The 17,415-nt window shown below is 39.0% G+C and overlaps 1 protein-coding gene across 6 annotated transcripts in view; it reads left to right on the plus strand.

Moving 5' to 3' along the window:
* LOC122807733 (long-chain-fatty-acid--CoA ligase ACSBG2-like) overlaps positions 1-17,415 on the plus strand; it is a 1,512,114-nt gene that overhangs the window by 917,862 nt on the left and 576,837 nt on the right. For all 6 annotated transcript variants that reach the window (XM_044078719.1, XM_044078754.1, XM_044078736.1 and 3 more), the window contains one exon: positions 7,833-7,921. In XM_044078719.1, coding sequence (XP_043934654.1) covers positions 7,833-7,921 — 89 coding nt within the window. The remainder of the gene's footprint in view (positions 1-7,832; positions 7,922-17,415) is intronic.

A 17,415-nucleotide genomic window follows, 5' to 3' on the forward strand; every position in this document is an offset into this window, starting at 1 on the left:
AGTAGGAACTTGGAGAGAGTTTGCATATTATTCCACAAGGTACACTGGGCTAGATTAAACAGAATTTATACTTCACAGGTACATGTGTATTTAATTGAAAGCTTCAACATACATCCAGTAACCATTTCTGATCATGCGCCAGTAACAACTAAGATAAAAATGCAGGTTAATGAAGTACAAATGAGGCATTGGTCCTTCCTCACCTACCTGTTAAAAAAGAGGAATATAAGGAATGGGTAGTGGAAATTATTTGAAAATTATTAGGGAAGAGAGAAATTTCTTAATAAGTTATAATTAGTGAGTGGGATCAAACAAAATAGTAGTTTAAAAATAAAATAGAAATAAAGTTAAGAGGTAAGAAGAATTATTTAGAGGGACTAACAGAGTTTAAGTATTGTACCTTCGTTAAAGGTTGTGTGTCAGGGCTGGCAACTCGGCACGTAAAAATCTACTGCCAATCATTAGCGGAACAGAGTTCCGCTGTGGCGACCCCTAACCGGGAAAAGCCGAAAGACACAACAACAACAAAGTTTAAGCATTGCAAAATAAGGGGGATTTCACAGAACAAGAAGAGGCATAAATGCAGAGTACTAAAGTGAAATTCTGGGTGTATCTGGATAATATGCTTGAGTTTAGAAAGATTGCTGTTAAGAAACTGTTTTTGATAACTCCAGAGCACAAAAATGTTTAGCACAACAACAGAAAACAGAAAAAGTTTTTGCCAAACTTAGGGAGACTATAACCAGAAACCATGTAGAGGTGGGAGATTTTTTTTTTAAATTGTATTAACATTTGTGTAAAACAGAAGTATATGGAAATCAAGAAAAAGCACAAATGGAAATTTTTGAGGAAGACTTGGCTATTATAAGACCATACCTCCCAGATGTCCAGATTTTTGCCTCATATTTTGGTCTGTTCCTCATAACATTATGGTTTTCTGACATATCAGTACCATATCATTGAGGACTGAAGTCAGAAAATAATGGCAGGCATTTGAATGTCAGACTTCATATACTTCAGCAAATCCGTGCTAATGCAAAACCTGTTATTCTATCAACTTTCGAAATTTGTAAGAGCAATATTTAAAAAGTGTCCCTATTTTTGGGCCTTTGCCTCCCCATTATCTGTGGCTTTGACCATATTTCTTGCTTTAACAGTTTGAGAGGTATGGATAAGGCGCAACAATTGACAGTTAATATAGGAGGAGATGAGCTGAAAACAGTGATGAGTAATCATTCTGCAGGAACGTTTCCAGGAATAGATGGTGTTCATGTGGATGGTTGGATGCTAGGAGGGAAGTGATAAAGATCTTGAAGGTTTTGTTGAATAGTATTTTAAAAGAGGGGAAGCACCACCATCATGTAAGAAAACTAGTGGCTGTAATATGTAAAGATCTATCAGACCCAGCTTCATATAGGCCCATTTCAATTTTAAACCATGGTTAGGTCTATAATAGCTAAAATAATGGCAGATATGTTGCCAAAATTGATAGATATGGATCAGTGTGGTTTGTGGAGGGGAGGCAAACATTTGACAACATTAATAGAACAATGATGATCCAAAAGTGGAAATAGAATGCATGAAAATACCACTGCTTTTGGTGGGTCTTGATGCAGGGGAAAGATTCAACAGAGTAAACTTGGATTTTATGAGTAAGGCAAGGGAAGCATTTGCATTCCCTGATACTATAATAAGGTTAATTTGGAGGATATATGAGAGATTAGAAGCAAAAATTAAAGTGGGAGCGTGCCTCTTTGGCAGGTTATATCTGAACAGAGGAACCAGGCAGGAGTGTCCTGTTTCTTATTTGTTATACAGAATATTGTTATAAAGTAGTAGAAAGTGTTCTAAGAACTAAGCCAACATGAGAATGAAGAAAGGAGATCCTGCCAATAGAGGATAATTGCAATTAGGAGTACAGAGAATAGGCAAAAGGGAGGTAGAATTTACTGGAGAAAACTGGCAAGGGAACTGAGATTTTGGGAGAAAATAAATATAAAAAGAGAGAGAAAGGTAATAGAGTGGGAAGTGGCCAAGAAGACATTTGGACTGCAGGCTAGAGACTGCCTTCCCTATCAGGGATTGATATCAAGAGTATAGGCAACGAGAAAGGGATGGGAGAATCCCAAGTAAAAAACCTGCTTTGATAGACTTTTTAGTTGAATCTAGAACATAAGCTGCTTTTAAAAACATGATGCTTAGTAAGGCATATAAAATATTGCACAATAATTATAGGAATCGGTCAGAGGGAGTTAGAGAAGATATTGGGAGGAGAGATTGGGTAAGCAATTCACAATGAAACAATGGGAGGACATATGTGTAACTCCCAAGTTTTCTACAAAGTCTAGAAGATTCTGGATTTTTGCTTAGAATTGTTTGCATAGGTACAGTGGATATAAAAAGTATTCACACTCCTGTTAAAATGCCATTTTTATTGTGATATAAAAAATACAATAAATCATTTCAAAACCTTTTCCACCTTTAATATGACCTATAACCTGTACAATTCAATTGAAAAACAAATCTTAGGGGAAAAATATAAAAAATAAAAAACTTACAATAAGCTGGTTGCATAAGTAAACTAATACTTTGTTGAAGCACCTTTTGATTTAATTACATCATTCAGCCTTCTTGGGTAGGAGTCGATCAGCGTGGCACATCTTGACTTGGCACTATTTGCCCACTCTTTCTTGCAAAAGTGCTCCAAAGCTATCAGATTGTGAGAGCATCTCTTGGGCACAACCCTCTTCAGGTCACCCCACAGATTTTCTACTGGATTTAGGTCTGGGCCCTGGCTGGGCCATTCCAAAACTTTAATTTTCTTCTGGTGAAGCCATTCTTTTGTTGATTTGGATATATGCTTGGGGTCATTGTCATGTTGAAAGGTGAAATTCCTCTTCATCTTTCTAGCAGATGCCTGAAGGTTTTGGGCCAAAAGTGACTGGTATTTGGAACAGTTCATAATTCCCTCCACGTTGACTAAAGCCCCAGTTCCAGCTGAAGAAAAGCAACCCCAAAGCATGATACTGCCACCACCTTGCTTCACCATGGGAATGGTGTTCTTTTGGTGATGAGAAGGGTTGTTTTTGCGCCAAACTTACCTTTTGGAATTGTGGCCAGAAAGTTCAACCTTGGTCTCATCAGACCATAACACATTCTCACACATGCTTTTGGGAGACGTGATGTATTGTTTCACAAATTTTAACTGGGCCTGTATTTTTTTCTGTGTGAGAAAAGGCTTCCATCTTGCAACCCTACCTCATAGTCCAGGCATATGGAGAATACGGGAGATTGTTGTCACATGTAGTACACACCCAGTACTTGCCAGAAGTTCCTGAAGCTCCTTTAGTGTTGCTGTAGGTCTCTTGGCAGCCTCCCTGACCAGTTTCCATCTTGTCTTTAATCAATTTTGGAGGGATGTCCAGTTCTTTGCAATGTCACTGTTGTTCCATATTTTCTCCACTTTTTGATGACTGTCTTCACTGTATTCCATGGTATATCCAATGCTGTGGAAATTGTTTGTATCCTTCTCCTGACTGATATATTTCAACAATGAGATCCCTTTGATGCTTTGTAAGCTCTTTGTAAACCATGGCTTTTGCTGTAGCAGGCAATTGAGTAAATGTCAGGAAAATCCTACTAGAACAGCTGAACTTTATTTGGGGCTAAGCAGAGTCTCTTTAATTGATGGCAGGTGTGTACCCAAGAATTCTGAATGCTGTAATTAAATCAAAAGGTTCTTCAACAAATTATTAGTTTATGGGTGTGCACACTTATGCAACCAGCTTATTGTAGATTTTTTTATTTTTTAGATTTTTCCCCTAATAGATTTGTTTGTTTTTAAATTGAATTGTACAGGCTATAGGTCACATTAAAAGTGGGAAATATTTTGAAATGATTTATTGTAGTCTCATTTTTATATCACAAAAACCTGGTATTTTAACAGGGGTGTGTACACCTTTTATAGCCACTGTATTTTAGTACCCTAACCAGACTCCAAAGAAATTTTCCTCAGGTTAATGGCAAGTGTTGAATGGGGAACAAAGAGATGACTGTCAACATATGTTTTCAGAGTTTAATAAGTTGGCAGACTTCAAAAATTCTCTACAGAGTATTCTGTTAGAAATATTGGGTGAGCAAATGGGTTATAACTAAGGAAATTATTTTTGAGCTGGGATACAGGATCTGAATTGCGTAGACATAGTAAAGTTTAATTCTAGTGTCTGCCAAAAAAACAGTTACTACAAAATGGAACTCATTGTTTAAACCAACTGTATTTGAAGTAGTCAATCTTGTAACAGAGATAAAAATAACTGGAGGTGGGATCTTTAGAAAAGGATAGATGCAAATGACTTGAAAAGAATGGAAATTCTGGGAACAATACATCCGGAATAATGTTTTCGAAGAGAAGTGTGGCCTCATTCCCTCCAGTACAGGTCTTTTCATTGTACACCTTTAACTCCCAGTGGATGTGGCTTTAGCCTTAAAGAAAATGAAGTTATCAGCTTACAGTTCTAAGAAATATTTATTGGCAGAGGTCAATTGTACAAAGACTGGCACTAAACATTCAAAAATGAGCACGGTGATTGGCCAGCCCAACCAGCGTGCCCGTTGTCAATCCCTGAATATACTAATGGAAAAAGGTCGGTCTCCCGGATTTTTTCCGTTAGTATATCCCCTGATTTTTTTTTCTTGTCCAGAAATAACAACGAAGAAAGGAAGATTCCCCGTTGCTTTAATTTCGTAATGTTAAACAAGTTTAACATAGCGAGATACTTAAAAAGCAACAGAGTTCTTCCTTTCTCCTTTGCTACTGTTGCACAGCACTGATGTACTGCATAAGCATGGGAACACAACCCTTACGCATGCGCAGTACATCAGACATGCCCAGGATACCTGCGGAAGGGTAGCACAGAGTCATTATACAATGTAGTAAAAACAAAAATAAACAAGCACTACACCAGAGGGCAAAGGAACCTGTGGATATACCAAGACACTGAATAATCCAAAGTAATAAAACAAGCATCCACAGGAACCAAGCTATGCGGTCACAACGTAATATATGATACGATGTAAATGAAACGCGGACTAAACATAAAAGTCCAAGATTTATTAACAAGAGTTAGCGAACGTATAAGGAAACACGTCTACAACATCCGTGTGGGTACTTATGCAAATGCCTTAGCTAAACATTTCATGGGCAAGGGTTCGAACCACACCTTTGTTTTTTCTGTTATTCAGGTTTTTAAACCCAATTTACGTGGTGGTGATATTGAGACTCTAAACAGAAGAGAATGAATTGAGGTGGATCATTAGATGTCAAGCAGACAGAAAGCCTGGACTCAATGATAAAGCCTCCCTTAAACCTGTTCTACGAAAGAGAAGGGTCACAGTGTCTGCCTGAACCACTTATTAGCATTTGTGTTTTTGGTGCTTCTCCCCCGTACATATTCATTATGCGCATGTTTACTATGCGCACAATCCATTGTTTTAAAATTACAGATGTTGCAGGCTTTACTTTTGCTTTTATTTTTATTTTCATTTTCATTTTTATGTTTTTATTTCATGAATTCCTAATGAATATATATTTTGAATTATTTATGCATATATGTTATTAATGCATTCATACACTGGTTTAAGCTGATTCATCAGTTTTTTGAGATGTCATTACGCCTTTACTTTTAATATCTTTAAATTTTGTTACTTTAGTGACATTGTTGCTTGTTAAACCAATGAGATGTGGAGATAGAGTATTTATAAAGAATGTGTTATTTATTTGTTCATGTCTGATGAAGCCGAAAGGTGAAAGTGCTAACTCTTGTTAATAAATCTTGGACTTTTATGTTTAGTCCACGTTTCATTTACATTGTATCGTATATTACGTTGTGACCGCATAGATTGGTTCCTGTGGATGCTTGTTTTATTACTTTGGATTATTCATTATACAATGTCATTATCTAAGAAAAGTAAGTATTTTTTTTTCTTAAATAATGCCATTGTATAATAGCAATAACCCACAAGTGGGTGTGGGCAATGCTGGATTTACCTGCAGTTGCCTTTGTTTGGTCGCCCTCGTGACCAAACCACACGATCTGTGGGTAAATCCAGCATTACCCCCACCCATCTGTGGGTTATTGATTAAATATCCATACAGTTGTGTTTGCCATCATGTATGCTTCAAGATAAAATATTCTGATACCTTGTATGTAGCAAGGTTTTCAAATTATTAATGCAAATATTAACAAGCAGTATTTGATGCCTAGAAGGCGCAGTAAGAGGTAACTGCAGAAATGCCTGGAGGTGCACTCATCTGCTTAACAGAAGGCAAGAATTTATCAATTTATGTAATGTTGGATTGATTGTGTAAATGTGAACATGTCAGCATCATCTGTTTTCTTTTATACAAATGTATGTTTCACTGTCTTAAGTGGTAATTAAATAAAGGTGTTAAATACAGTGCCTTATTATGAAAATTCCTTATTTTGAACCTTAACCCTTTCAGTCTGCAACAGGGAATTTTTTTGTTGCTTATTCATTCTTAAGATTATATTAAGCAATTTTCATGTTGTATCATATTGAATCATCCTAACTAAGCAACTTAGCTTGTAAGAACTGAGTTTAATTATTCTGTAAACATCCTAGTTCTTCTTTCGTCTTTTCCTGGTTAATTGTCGCCACAGTGGATCATCTGTCCATTCATGATTGGCAGTGGAGTTTTATGGTGTCGGGTTGCCATCTCAGTGCCCAACCTTCCACAGAAGGCACACACACTCACACCTAGGGCCAATTTAGAGTGTCCAATCCATCTACAGCATGTCTTTGGGATGTGGGAGGAAACCCACGTGACCACAGGGAGGACATGCAGACTCCACGCAGAAGGCACCCCAGCCAAGGATGGAACTGGAGAACCTCTTGCTATGAGGCGGCAACACTAACCGCTGCACCACCGTGGCCACCCTATTCTGTAAACATCCTAGTTAATGGTTTTAAAAAGTATTTAATTTTTTTGCCTATTTATTCCACATTATTCGAGGCAGTGTTCCACATTTTAGAGATGGACTAATGAGAGATGTGAATGCAGAGTCAGCATGATCTATAGAGAGAAATAAATTCAAACACAAAATTAACTTTGAGTAGAAAACCTTAACATAGTCTATTAACACTATAGACTAAGTATGCTGATATTACCATGTAGAATACGTCTAGTTATCTAAACCTCAGTTGGACTTAAAAAACTGAACCAGAGATATTAATAAGAAACACTTACTAAAATGCTGGCAAAATTGCTAACCCTAAAGTGTACGGTTTTCAAATGCCACAAAGAGCAAGGCATTCTGAGAGCAATCCCAGTGTCTATGGGTGTAGATTATTAACTGGTTTTAGTGACGGATGCTACTGTGAAAGAAGAACATTTGAAAGTTTATAACAGCTACTTTGTAGTCTGGTAGATTTGTTACCCTTGGGTTTCCGTACAGTGACAAGAGCATTGATGATGTAATATGTAATGGCCTCTTACTGCAGCAGCTCTAATAATAATCTAGCAGCTGATAACGGAATATGTCTCTAAATTATTCGGTCATTTTTTTTTTAAGTGTCATTTTTGAATAGTTCCTTTTTCAGCAGACCTGTAATGATATGCATTTTAAGAAAGAATAATTTATGCTTTACTGTCTGAAGGACTGGAGTAAAGTAATGTTTGAATTCTAGGCACATATTCTTGTTATCTGCTGAAGAATTTGCAGTACGAGTAAATTGATATCAGGAAGTTTCATGTTGTGCCCAATAATAATAAACATTTGAAACTGAGCTATTTCCTACTTGATTTTTTGCAGCTTGGCTTGGAACGTTACCATGGTGTTGGCATTCTAGGATTCAACTCTCCTGAATGGTTCATTTCAGATGTTGGAGCTATCTTTGCAGGGTAAGAATGCATGTTTGCATAAACTCAGAATTTATAAGTGTGTTAGACCAATCCTTAAATTAATTTTGATGGGTCTGGTTTTAGTGTCAGTAAAAATATATAATACTGCCTGAAAAGAAAGGTCATTAAAATATGACCGCTTACTTCATAGTTCATAGTTTAGTACTAAGCTAACTGCCCTTGCGAGCCATTTTAAGCTTAGCCAATTACCCTTTGTAAGATTCAAACCTTGCACGTTGTGTTTGTAAGGCAAACACCTTAGCCATTAAGCCACCCTCCCAACCCAAAAGGAAATCACACACATACACACAAAGTCAGCATTTGCAGGATTCAAACCCCTCCCTAACTATGTTATGATACTAGAGACATACGCATTAACACAGCGTGCTATATGCCTTATTTCATACATACACATAAAAATGCATATCCCAGAAGCAGATTGGTGTCTGAATTCAGTTTATTAATCATTTTTGAGCAGCTTCGGAGCAAACCTTTTGAAAAACCCTGAGAGGGACTAAATAGTTGCAACTGGTGATAGTGACTGGGAAGATGGCACTGCAGATCTTCAGCAGGATTGCTGCTTTAGACTGTGGTTCTTCCAGTTCTAGCTAATTGACTCCTTCACAATTTATTTGACATGTTGGTGATGCTTCACCAAAAATGCTCCCAATTGGCTCTCAACTCACGTTTTATGCTGTCTGAGGGGGGTTGCGACATTGCTTGTAGTCAGGTTAAGTTGAGTTCTAGGAGAATCTAAATTGGCCTGGGTTAAGCTCTAAACTGTGGATGTACCTCACCAGATCCAGGACTGTCAGTTTCCATATTTGGTGGATGCCATCTTTTTTTATGTTCCTGTCTAGGGTGCTTGATGTCCCAAATAAAGCTCTAGAAAAGGTTCTGAATTTTGATATTTAAAGAGTGGGCTGCCAATGAGGGGAGTCATCTGGAGAGAGACAGAAATTTGGGGAGTAAGCACATGCATACAGCTGAGATCTTTGCCATAAAAGGAAGGTTCCATTTGACCCAGAATTTATTCTTTGCTTGACTTGCATCTAATGTGAGTTTTTTTTCTTAATATAAGGTGTAAATTAAGTGCAGGTATCTCTGTAAATACTGGGGGGGACTTTAATACCTAAATATATATGAGTTAATGCATGTCTTTGCCCATGTTGAGTATAGATGTCTTCGACCTTGTGACAATTTTGATTCATGGGGAGCAACACTGTTTATCCCATTTGACTATAAACCAGATAAACAGTCAAAGTCTTGAAACATTTGTAACATGTCAGCCAAGTAAGTCTGTGTATTCATCACCCAGAGGGCATAATTACTTGCAAACCACACATCTGTCAACTCCCAGGATGAACAGAAAGGTAGACAGTAGGCCACCTTTGTGGGCTCCTTGGCATAGTTAAGACGGATGCAGGCAGTAGTTATTTGTAATCACTTGAGCCATTGGTTCCGCATATAACATCTTGCACCATTCCAGAAATTTTCCACGTATTCTGTCATATTCTAATACTGACCAAATATTTCCCCAGTGAATTGTATCAAAGACTTTATTAAAACCCAAAAGTAGTGAGGGTTCATTGGTTTGCTTCCTAACGCTGTACATTGGAAAAAACCCTCATTTACCCAGGAATACTCTGCCTTCCTTTAAAGATATCCAGCTAGGAATTTCCCATTAATTTTTACATGACTTGACTCGGTCTAAATTTAAGAATTTTTGTCAGAATTTAATTTTCACTGGGGTCAAGGAGAATGAATTAATTTTGTAGCCATACAGATTCCTTACCCTCTTTATGAGAGGGAACCATATTAGCTATTTGAGACCGTAGTGGTAGGGTCCCCCCAACCCCACACTAGAGTTAATAGGGTTTGAGAGGTTTTCGCAATGCTTACCCCAAGCTTCTTATAAATCTTAACTGGCAGGCCATTAGGCCCTGTGCTTTATCCTGTTTGGATGGAGGAGATAGCTCTGTTATCTTCAACAAAAAAGATTGGTATATTTAAGTCTTCTGCTTGGGCCACATCTGACTTCAGCCAGTCACTCTTGTTGCCCTGGACTACTTCCTACTTGGCCATGTTCATTCTCATGTTCATTTGGTACAGCTGCTTGTAGAATGAAGTCATGATCTCATTAATGCCCTAAATGCTATGGGGTCTATATCAGATGAAAGAAAAATCCGTTCATCGAATACATAAAAATCGAAGCTTCATGGAAATCGAAAACTGTATTGTGGGGTCTCAGTACAGTGAGGATTAGGGTATTTGCCCTTTCCTCACTGTAGTGCGAACTCGGAGTTAGAATATATATTTAATGGGGGGGTGGGATGCAGCCCCCCACAATACCGATTTCGATTTCCATGACATTTCGGTCATTATGTATTTGATGAACGGATTTTTCGTTCATCTGATATAGACCCAGTGCTATGTTGTAACCTCCACTCGTTTTCTTCCTTTTTTGCAAACATAGTGCCTAGAGTCTAGGCGAGATAATTTATGTTGCCATTACAGTCTTCTCAGCCTTCCTCATCTCTGACATTGCATCATAAACCTAATATTTCTTGCCTGTCTTTTTAACCTATTTAGTTTTTACAAAGCTGTTTGTCTTTGAGCTGTTTGTGTGTATTAGCTGGTTGTAAGTGGCCAAGGTCTCAGCAAGCCTTCCTTTCACCCTGTGCCCCCTGTGGTTGGCTAGTGTCAATAGGTTTTATTTATTTATTTATGTACCATTATGTACTAAGGATGATGCAGTGGTGCACCTGTAGCATTGTCACCTTACAGCAAGATGTTCTCCAGATCGTTTCTTGGCTGGGGTGCCTTCTGCGCGGAGTCTGCATGTCCTCCCTGCGTTCGTTTGGGTTTCCTCCTGGTGCTCCGGTTTCCTCCCACAATTCAAAGACGTGCATCTGGAGCAATTCTCCCTGGGCCTCTGCTGAAAATTGGCTTTGTTCCAAGTCAGACTTTCCCAGTAAACATATGTTAAATAAATAAATAAAAATATTTGTTGACCGGGTAAGTGGATTGGTATATTGAACGTTTTCAGCCCCCACCTGAGCTCAAAGAGCAGAAAATATATTGCGGTCAATCAGCAATATTATATACAAAATGAGAACATAGCACAATTCAGAACATAGTGAGATTGAATGTAGGTAGGGTAACATTAAAAGGTCCAGGCAGAGTGCATTGAGACAGAAATTTATGCGAAATGCAAAGATATTAATAAAATACTTTGCTGTCATGCATATAGTAGATAAACTCCTGTATATTTGCGTGTAGCATACAACAGTTAGGTTGAATCCATGGAGACAAGCTGTGTGCAGGTGCAAGCAGTTAATCTTAACAGTTCTGAGCATACCTTGCTGAGGGAAATAAAGGTACAAGGGCAAGCAGTTCAGTAAAAAATAAAGTTTGAAATTACTGGAAGTGAATAAGTGATATCAGCTTCTCTAGCAACCTTAGTAATTCAGGGCATTTAATAGAACAGTCTATCATTTATTTTTATTTAAAGATAGCCAGTGCATGTTTTCTTAATGTTAAATGTTGATATTTTCTTAAAGTGTACATACTGTTTTTTTCACATCTGGGAAAGGAATAGAGATAGGAAAAGAACAGACAGTCTAAGTGGAACCACAGGCTGTAACATGCACTTTAGCATAGGTAGCATTCATTTTAAGTTAGGTAATGCTTGTGGGTGGAACTGTCCGTTTTGGGCAGTTCCTATCTGGAGGGTTAAACTTCATTTTTTAAGATGTGCATAGTTTTGTGAGTTTCTTCTAAGTTAATAGGTTACGGGGTGTTGTGAAAATGTTTTCATTAAAACCAAAATTCTTGAAAAATGTGACGTATGTTCATATGGATATGACAAGAAACAACTTTGTAAAACCTGTGTGTGCATGTAACATAAAAGTTGGAAATATATTCAAAAAGGTCATCATGTATAATAGATGGGAGAATTAACTTCTTATAATGGCTACACTATCTGTATTATTTTGGAATTGTAAATGGCCTTACAGGCACAGACAAAGTGGTGAGAGCATTGAATTATGTTAAGAAATGCAGAGTGTAAATAGTGCTGCAAGAGACATATTTGGAAAGAAATGAGCATGTGAATTTGATAAAGAAAAGATTTCATGACGGATATTCAGTAGAATATCAGGGTCAAAGGAAAAGGGGAGTAATTATACTAATTGCTAAAGGAGCTCCAATTGTGATAGGTGAAGAAAAAAAGATAATGGTCCATTTTTGGTAGTAAGGGTACTGGCAAGGGAGGTGGATTGCACTGGCATGTATTTATGCTCAATTAAAAACTGTATTATGGAGCTTAAAAAAATTTGGAAGAAATAATCAACTTTCAGCAGAGAATGTTATTTACAAGTGGGGACTTGAACTTGATTTGCAATAGTGACAATGTATCTGGGGGACCTAGAAGGGAAAATATAACAGAAAGAGGGTAGATTTATGAAGAAATTTATAGTTTCATAGTTTCATAGTTTAGTACTAGGCTATCTGCCCTGGGGCATTTGTAAGCCTAGCCATAGTGATGTGGCTTTCGCCACCCCATGAAATGGTACAAAAATGCACAGAATAGATTTAGAATACTGTGCCTCTGTCTAGTAGTGACACAGTGAAGGTCCCCTTATATAATAGAATTAGTTTACTGTGCCCCTGTCTAGTAGTGACACAGATGTGACCCCTGGGGTAAACTTACGATTTCCTATCCACTCATCAAGATTTCTCTTGAAGAGAGTCAGTGAGGGGCTCTGCCTAACATGAACTGGGATCTTGTTCCAGAGCATGGGAAGCCTCTGGGTTATGAATCTATCCCTCCAGCATGTCCTATTCATACTTGTGCCGAGGTTTTAAGTCTTTAGCTCTCATGGTTCTGATGGATTTGGATTTTTTGAGGTGGAGCATGTCCATCAGTGATTGGACATGGCCTTGTACATCAGGCAGAGATCACCTCTGAGCAGGTGGTATGCTACTGAATAGAGCTGGAGTTTCTTTAGTCTGGCAGAATAAGACATATGTTGGAGATCCTTGATCCTCTTGGTGAGGTACTTTTGTGGTCTCTCCAGCTGTTGCAAATGCCGGGTGAGGTACATACCAAATGGGGCATTGTACTCAATCATGGGTCTGATGAGGGAGGAGTATAGGGGTACAATGACATCCTTGGATCTGGATGTGAATCCCTTCATGATAAGGTGTGCAAGGTAGAATGTCTTTCTAACCACTTTGGCAACGTGGGTGTCAAATGAGAGGTCGCTGTCGACTTGGGTCCCTAGGTCTCTGATTACTTTTTCCATACTCAGTGGGTTGTTGTCTGTGTGATAATTTGTGGGTACTTTGTTTTTCCCAAAGGGGATGACTATACATTTTTTGGCATTTAGTTTAAGGCCATGACTTCGGCACCAGTTGTCCGTTTCTGTGAGGCCTTTTTGTAGGATGTATGTGTCTGCTGGTGTGTCGACTATGGCACCTAGTTTGCAGTCATCTGCGAACTTTGTCAGCCGCAACCCTCCCAAGTTTGCTTTAACATCTGAGAAATAAATGCCGAACAAGGGGGTCCCAGGACAGATCCCTGTAGGACACCACTTGTGACTGGCTTTGAGTCTGACATTGCTCCAGCGATTTTAACTTTATGGGTTCTGTCCTTTCGCCAGTTTGCAACCCATCTAGTGACATAATGGTTTACATTTAAGCTGTTGAGCTTATCTATGATGCCTGAGTGGGGTATTGTGTCGAAGGCCTTAGCCAAGTCCAGGTAGGCTGTATGGACTGCTTTGCCATCATCAATGGCTCTAGTGACTGTTTCGAAAATGTCAACCAGGTTCAAAAGGCAGGATCTGCCCTTTACAAAGCCAAACTGGGTGGGGTCAAGTGTCTTTAGGTCCCCAATGTCTCCTTTTATAAGTTCCATAATGATTCTTTCCATAGCTTTGCAGACCAGGCTGGTTAAGCTTATGGGGCGGTAGTTCCCAGGGTCTGTAGAGGTACCCCCTTTGTGGAGTGGGACCACTGTTACTGTACGCCAGTGTTCAGGTACATATCCTGTAGTAAGGCTAAGGTTAAATAGCATTTTTATGTGCGGGTTTAGCTCCTCTTGGAGTTCACGTAGCACGCAACCCGGGATACCGTCAGGTCCCATTGATGCTGTGTTTTTAGCTTTGCTGAGGGTGGCTCTCACCTGGACATCTGAGATGACAGGGAGATTACATTCAGCTGGGATAAGTATTTCTTCTTTTGGGGGTGAGGGAGGGGAGAAATTTGCACTGAACCTGTCAGCCAGAATGTTGGCAATATCTGTGGGTTCAATGTATTTTTTTTGTTGTGAACTAACTCTGAGCATATCTGAGGGTTTCCGCACAGGTTTCTAACGTAGCTGAAGAAGGCTTTGTGGTTATCTTTAGTGTCCTTAGTGATTTTTCTCTCAAAGTTGGCCTTGGATGTTTTTATGAGAGAATGTAGTTTTCTGCTAGTGTTGATCAGAGATGTCTTCCCTTTATGGGATTTTGCTCTGTCGTGCAGTAGCTTCCTTCTTTTGTTATACAATTTGTTAATGGCTGAGGTCCACCAGACAGGACTCTTGCCTTTGGTGGAGAGGAACTTGGATTTATTTGGGATTGCATGATCCATGCATTCTTGGAGATGTCCATAGAAAGCATTTGTGAAGGATTCAGCATTGTGGGATGTGGTATCCACTGTCCCAGTGGGCTTAAAGGATACCATCTCAGTCTTAAGAAGAGTGAAGTCTGCTTTTGAGAAGTTTTTCACTGTGGTCTTTTGTGCTGGAGGTGGAGGTGGGATATGTATATCCAGGGTGATTAGTTTGTGGTCAGATCTCACTAGTGAGGGGTATACCTCCGGTGTGGAGCATTTTGTTCCCATGTTTGTGATGATCAGGTCTAGTATATTATCTCCCCTAGTGGGAGAGGTGACTAGTTGTTCCAGTGCATTTGAATTTATGAATTCCAGGAACCTTTGGGCTAGGGTGTTAGGGCTAGAATAATGTACCCAATCTATGTTAGGATAGTAGAAGTCTCCCAGTATGATGGTATTTTGTGATACATTCATATCCTCCAATGACTTCAGGAAGGCTGAGTGGGGTTCCTGAGATTGGGAGGGTAGTCTGTAACATGCTACCAGTTGTATAGCAGTTTTGCCTATGGTTAGTTGCACCTGTATGGTCTCCGATGCTTCATGTGTTGCTACTAACCTGGAGGTGTGGGTGTCCTTGATGAATATGGGCACTCCCCCTCCCTTTGTGGTTCGACCCGGGTTTTGGAGCCGAAAAGCATGATACGAGGTATAGCCTGGTAGCACTGGGGTGCTCTCAGGAGCCTTGAACCAGGTTTCAGTTACTGCACAGACGTCAATGTTCTCCATACTGAGGAGTGCATCGAGTGCCTGCATCTTCAGATTTAGACTTCTGGCATTGAGCAGCATTACCCTTAGTTTTTTCCATTTTTGTTTTCTAAGAAGGTGGGTTTGTCCTTTGAGCCTTGCCTAAAAAAGGCACTATGGGGGTGGCAAGAGCCTTAGCCAATATCCGGAAGCCCAGTGGTGACAGGTGCAAGCCGTCCCTTGCGAAGCAGCGTGGCTTGTCCAACATGTCATCCCAGGCAGACAGACATTGGATCCCCTTAGAATGACACCAGTACTTGAGCCAATTATTAAAGCTGATCATCTTGTCTTTGTATTGTGGCATCATTCTTGTTGAGGGCAAGATGCTGCTCAGGGTCAGGGTCATACCAGCCTGGGCTACATAATCAGAGAGCTCCTCTATGTCTCTCTTCAAGTAGTCCAGGGAGGTACGTCTCAGGTCATTCACGCCAGCATGGACAATGACGGAGTCATATTTGTACTTGCTTTGGAGTGACCTGAGTGCGTGTGTTATGTGGCGGATCCTAGCTCCCGATAGGCAGCTCACATTCACCCTCTCCTTGTTCAGCCTGGTAAGCGGGACATCAGTGTGCCTTACTATAGAGTCACCTATTACTAGTGTATCAGGCATGGTGTTTGGCCTTAAGGGCTGTGATTGATTGACACACTGATTTATTGAAGTATGTGTTGCATGTGTTTTGTTTTGAGGTGGTGGATTTTTGGATGTCTGCTTTGGGAGCCTCTGTTGTTTTGGTAAGTTTTTTATTAGAGCCTCCATGTATGTCTTTGTGTTTATCTTTGTCTTTATGAAAATATTTGGTATGGAAGACATGAATTCTATAGTAGAAACAGAGAGAATTTACATATTATTCCTCAAGGTACAATAACTGGCCTATCCTACATCGAAATTATATTTCACTGGCACATTTGCATTTAATTGAAAGCTTCAACACCCGTGTACTAGTTATTTCAGATCATGCACCAATAAAAACTAATATGCAAATACAGGGTATTGAAGAAAATTGAGCCTCTGGCACTTTCCACCTACTGGTTAAAATTAATAATTATGGAATGGGTAGTGGAAATTATTTGAGAGTTATTAGTGATGACAGGACTTTTCAGAAATTTTAGCTAGTGAGTGGGATAAAATGAAAAACAGAGTAGAAATAAAAGAAACAGAGGGATGGTTAAGAAGTAATGGAGATTATTTAGAGGAGGTGAGAAAGGTTAAAGTATTGTGGAATAAGGAGAATCTCACAGAACAAGAACAGACGTAAAATAAAGGAGTGTCTGGATAATGTACTTGAGTTTAGAAAGATTTGCTGCTATAGACCTGTTTTTGATGATAACTTTAGAGCACAAAAACATTTAGTACAATGACCTGGACAATTGAAAGTAGAAGGATTTGTCACCAAACTTAGGGACCCTATAACAAGATAAATAACCAGAGATCCTGTAGAGGTATTGCAGATAAAGCTCTAGAAAAGGTTCTATAAAGCAGAAAAAGGTGGAAATCAAGAAAGAGCACAAGAAGAAATATAAATGGATGAATTAAGTATGCATATATAAGGCTGAACAAGTGAGAGTTTAGATAGGAGGAGATGAGATTAAAAACAGTGATATATAATCCATCTACAGGAAAGTCTCCAGACACAGAAGGCATTTGTCTGGAAGTTTGGAAGTTAGGAGGGAAGAAAGATAAAGATCTGCAAGATTTTTTTAACAGTATTTTAAAAGGAGGGGAAGCACCAATTTCTTGAAAGAAAGCTGTGGAGGCTGTAATATCTGACAACTGTATAGACTCATCGCACCTAGCTTCATAGGATTCCTATTATATAATCGAATACACAATCCTTCTAATGCGTCTTGATAGAACTTGAAAGCATGAAACAGCAAAATAGTGAAACGGCATATAAGCGATTTCTTTTCCTGGGAAAGAAATTGCTTGGCCACCTCCGTTACTTTGCCATTTTCATCACTGTAGTGCGATCTCGGAGTTGGTACATTTAAATAGGGGGGGTGAAGCCCCCCACTTTAAGTAATGTTTTGAACTTTTTGTTTATTTATTTTTTTGTGAAAGAGCGATTTTTTTTTTCCTGGGAAAAAAA

This window comes from Protopterus annectens, chromosome 1.part1 (assembly GCF_019279795.1).
Source record: "Protopterus annectens isolate FY-2018-M chromosome 1.part1, PAN1.0, whole genome shotgun sequence".
In the NCBI taxonomy this organism is placed as follows: domain Eukaryota; kingdom Metazoa; phylum Chordata; order Ceratodontiformes; family Protopteridae; genus Protopterus; species Protopterus annectens.